Genomic DNA, 4,284 nt, shown 5'->3' with positions numbered 1-4,284 from the left:
AATAACTACTTTGGGGTTTACAGTCAACAATAACCTTGTTTATCCTAAGCAGAAATATATTAATAAATAAAAATAAGATTAGGTCAACAAACTTTTTAAATTTGAGAGATGTTTGCATTTACAGTGTTTTAGGTGTAAAAATTTTGTAGCTTCTGAGATGTAGACTTTGTGGCAACATGCTCCCGAATACATTATTATAATAATTGTGATTATGAATTACTGCCATCAAACCTCACCATTAATTCGGTCCGACCTACTTTTTTTTTTTTTTTTTTTTTTTTTTTTTTTTTTAACAAAGTCTATATTAGGTATGACAATGCCGTAATCATTATTATTATTATTATTATTATTATTATTATTATTATTATCAACATTGAAAAACTGTCGAGAGAATGCTTTCATTGGTAATGTGTCAGGTCCTCTTGAGGGTTTATTTTGGGCGGTCTCTCGGCGCTGACTTATCTCACCAACAGGGGCTTCTGTGTTAACTGAGGCTGAATAAACACAGATGAACTGTCGAGCACATTCACAAAAATGTCCTGGCAATGTCTGCCTGACTTCACAGGACTCTTGGAAACCACAGGAGAAGCACGTCACCTCAAAAATACACTGACATGGAGATTTAAACAAGCGAAGCAGACATGTTCCTCCTAGAAGACTTGACTGCAGCTAACCGAGCGCTGATTTGACACTTACAGCGTGCTTTGTGTATTACCTCTCAACAACATTTCTCTTCCTTTCATTTTTTTTTTTTTTTAGTCAGGGTGGACATCCGAAATGAAGAATCCACATCTAAACGGTCATTGCAAGATCCTAAACACCGTGTCAGGAGACAAGAAATTAAAACGGAAAGCACGAGATCCAATTAAGCGTGCCAGTGACGATCATTTACCTTACTTCAAATTGTATAAGAACTCGCATCTAATGGCCGAGACACTGGGAGATAGTTGTCCAAAAGAGACGCACGGTTCGGAAATCGTCGCGGCGAGTGGCGAAAACGAACTTTTAAATACTGCCGTAGATATGAGGATTAACACCGTGATTTCTGGAGAGATACCTGACTCGAAACTAAGATCCATCTCCGAGAAGACTGTCAATAACAAAATTGCTAAAACAAGCTCGCAAGTTTCGGGTTTGAGCAGTTCACAGGTTTTTCCTTTGGAGCGCGTTGTGTTGTCTCAGCGCGCAGCCTCTCAGGCGCCTGCAGCCAGCGGCATAAGCGAGAGCGCGGAATCACCTAGGAGACGCGCTGGAGAGCAGTCCGGCGTAGTCACGGAGATCAAAGCCATTCAGCAGACTCGAAGACTACTGGCGAACGCGCGCGAGAGGACGCGCGTGCACACCATCAGTGCAGCCTTTGAGGCGCTCAGAAAGCAGGTAAATTCCCGCATGCGAATTATATTATATTGTTTGCGAATAAAAACAAAGGAAGCTGTAAAGAAACTTTATTACAATTTTCATTTTTCAACAAAAGAAAGAAATGGTCCTATATTGCCGATAGCTTAATAAAAAGTAATTTTAGTTTTTGCCGTTTTCATGGAAATGTTATATAATTGAATTATCCTATCAGCACAAACCAAAGTTTAAATTATGAAAAACCTAGGAGTGATGGAGTCAGATCACCAATGAATATAAACACATCCATGCTGCCATCTGCCATACACTCATGCACTGTTTTTTTTTTTTTTCTCCAAGTCTAACAACTTGAGAAGACAGCCATGATCAAATAAATAACTGTTTAAATACATTAACAGTGTTGAATTATTGCAACAAACACCCAAATGCTTTTAGTGTAACAGAGTAACCTTCTTGTGAAGTAGATTTTTGATGAATTACTAATAGATTAAGTATTTTGATTTTTTGTTTTGCGAGAGATACTAGACTTTTTAGGCATCATGTCCTCATAATCATAACAGAATGAAATTGATTTTTATATTCATGGCCTGCTTTTTCTCACTTTATGACACCCTAATCTACTTTTACAGGTACCCTGCTACTCTTATGGGCAGAAGCTTTCAAAGCTGGCTATATTAAGAATAGCTTGCAACTACATACTGTCCCTTGCTCAGCTTGCCGACCTGGACTATACGCCAGACCACCGCAACATGAGCTTCAGAGAGTGTGTGGAGCAGTGCACTAGAACTCTACAGGCTGAGGGTCGGTCCAAGAAGAGGAAGGTAAATAGTCAGTAGGGAAGAAGTTTTCCAGTGTCTCATGAAGGGCTACTGTATCCTGTGTCTAGGGCTGATAAAACCAGGAGACAAACCTCATTTCCCACCTTTGATTTGCTCTTTAACTTTTAACTGTCATGTAATGGAAGTATTTGCTAATGGTTATCTGTATTATATTATTTTGGAAAAGAAAACAAACCCATGTCTTTAGAAAGGCATGTTGCTCTCATGTGAACCATGACATTTGCCCAGCAAACTGTGAATAATTATAGACTGCCTAACAGAAGGATAAGGCAGAACTGCATTCTGTATTCTTAGACATAATTCTGTCATCCATTAGTTATTTTCTGCAAAATAATGATAATGGTAACCAAGGCAGAACATATATTATGTGTATACATACCAATTAGAGAGAATTTCCCCTTGCCTAATAATGATCCCATTAAATGAAATTATCATCAACTTTTGTCAGAGGCAGTACTGGCTGTTCCGCCAGCTTTTTCCTCCACTATGCTGAGAAAGCATCCCGGGCGAATAAATGGAGTGATTGATGTGTTTTTGCGGGGAGTTTTATGACACAGTCATCTATGTAGTCCCAATTTCCTGCAGCGTTATCCTATATCAACATGTGCGTTCCCTCGGTAATGATGGTCTTTGTGCTCATGGTTTGTGTACAGTTACCCATATATTTTCTGTGATCCTCTTGTAGGAAAGAATGGAAAGTTTTTATCAACAATTGAGCAGCTGTGACAAACCTAATCCGTGGTTATGCTAAATAGTTAGGTTGCACTTAATTTAGGCATGAAGGGTCTTCAGAAGCCCAACAAATTATGTGTGAAGGAAGGCAACCCTCCATCCCTATGTGAGCTAATACGTTCCTTCAGCAAAGCACATTGAAAGGAAGCTGTTTGAGTGCGCCTCCCCCTCCCCCCGCTAGAGCCAGACACCAGATGTTCGCAACACTAGTTGGGAAGTCCTGCTGGCGCCACTCAGGGCAGAGGGCAGAGGGAAGGCACGCGAGCTGGAACCCAGAGAACTCGCTCACTACAGGAATTGGCACATTCCCCAGCGCGGTCTTGGCTGACTCCCCAGTTCTCCCTTGGCCATCTGTTCCAAAAAAACACTTTGAAATAAAAAAGCACCGATCATCACTCTCTTAGGATACGGGCTCCAAAGAGCAGCTGTTACAGAGGCGAGGGGGAAACAGGAGGAGGGTTTGGAGGAGGGGCACTGTCCAAGAAAGAAATCCCTTTGTCAAGTAGAGCCAGTGAGTCTGAGGGGAAAAATGTTTTGGCAAAGCAGAGCGATGAAAAGCACTGAGTGAACATGGAAATGTGCATGAGTGTTGCAATTCGGCAACATTTTTCAAAAAGTCATTTTTTAAAAATTGATTAGACCACTATATCTAGTCAGAATATTATCCTTTTTGTGTGTTTGTATTTTTGTCAACTAATTGGTATTTTTGTTTTTGTTCACAATAGGAATAAAATGAAGAATGTCTTCTGTGAATTTTGGGAAAGAAGGACCTCATTAAATTAACATGAAGACACTTTCCCCATGTGGGGGAGAAAAAAACCCTGTAATGTAATGAAAGTGTAATGTGAGTTTTACGCTGCACTATTGACTTTACTACAGATAACAGTGTCAAAAACACAATCTCCTATAAACCTGTCTAGGTTCTAAATATGCTATTGTACAACTTTTGCACAAACATTTTTCAAACAGATGATGTGAAATCAGTTTCACTTTCCATTGTTGCATAATTGGTTGCAACAGTTACAGACTGTTTATTATTTTTATTTTTTCAGTTTGTTTTGCAGTGTTCCTATACAGTATAAAAAATCCCACATACACTTAAAATAAAGGTTCCCAAAGGTTTTTCTTTTCTTTTCTTTTCTTTTCTTTTCTTTTCTTTTCTTTATTATTATTATTATTATTATTATTATTATTATTATTTTATTTTTTTTGCTTTGATGTCATAGAATAATTTTTGGTTCCCCAAAGAACCTTTCAGTGAACCATTTTATTTTCTTAGCATGAAGTTTTAATAATCTAAATAACCCTTTTCCACTATAAAGAACCTTTTGTGGAATGGAAAGATTCCATGAATGTT

At 38.6% G+C, this 4,284-nt stretch overlaps 1 protein-coding gene across 1 annotated transcript; it reads left to right on the top strand.

The window, feature by feature from the left end:
- The first annotated feature begins 333 nt into the window (after positions 1-333).
- atoh8 (atonal bHLH transcription factor 8) lies at positions 334-4,081 on the top strand. The gene is made up of 3 exons (XM_048179656.1): positions 334-1,377; positions 1,986-2,177; positions 3,653-4,081. Exons 1-3 carry the CDS (start codon positions 778-780, stop codon positions 3,656-3,658), a joined length of 798 nt encoding a protein of 265 aa, XP_048035613.1. The 5' UTR covers positions 334-777; the 3' UTR covers positions 3,659-4,081.
- The last annotated feature ends 203 nt before the right edge of the window (positions 4,082-4,284 follow it).

The sequence above is a fragment of the Megalobrama amblycephala genome, unplaced genomic scaffold, assembly GCF_018812025.1.
Source record: "Megalobrama amblycephala isolate DHTTF-2021 unplaced genomic scaffold, ASM1881202v1 scaffold265, whole genome shotgun sequence".
In the NCBI taxonomy this organism is placed as follows: Eukaryota; Metazoa; Chordata; class Actinopteri; order Cypriniformes; family Xenocyprididae; genus Megalobrama; species Megalobrama amblycephala.
The sequence above is the reverse complement of the archived record's forward strand: the minus strand, read 5'-3'. Positions and strand labels throughout refer to the sequence as shown.

Bases quoted from the DNA above. Each gene is read 5' to 3' on its own strand.
- atoh8 (XM_048179656.1), top strand. From the start codon at position 778: ATGAAGAATCCACATCTAAACGGTCATTGCAAGATCCTAAACACCGTG. The intron at 1,378-1,985 runs GTAAATTCCCGC...CTACTTTTACAG, and splicing joins TTGAGGCGCTCAGAAAGCAG to GTACCCTGCTACTCTTATGG.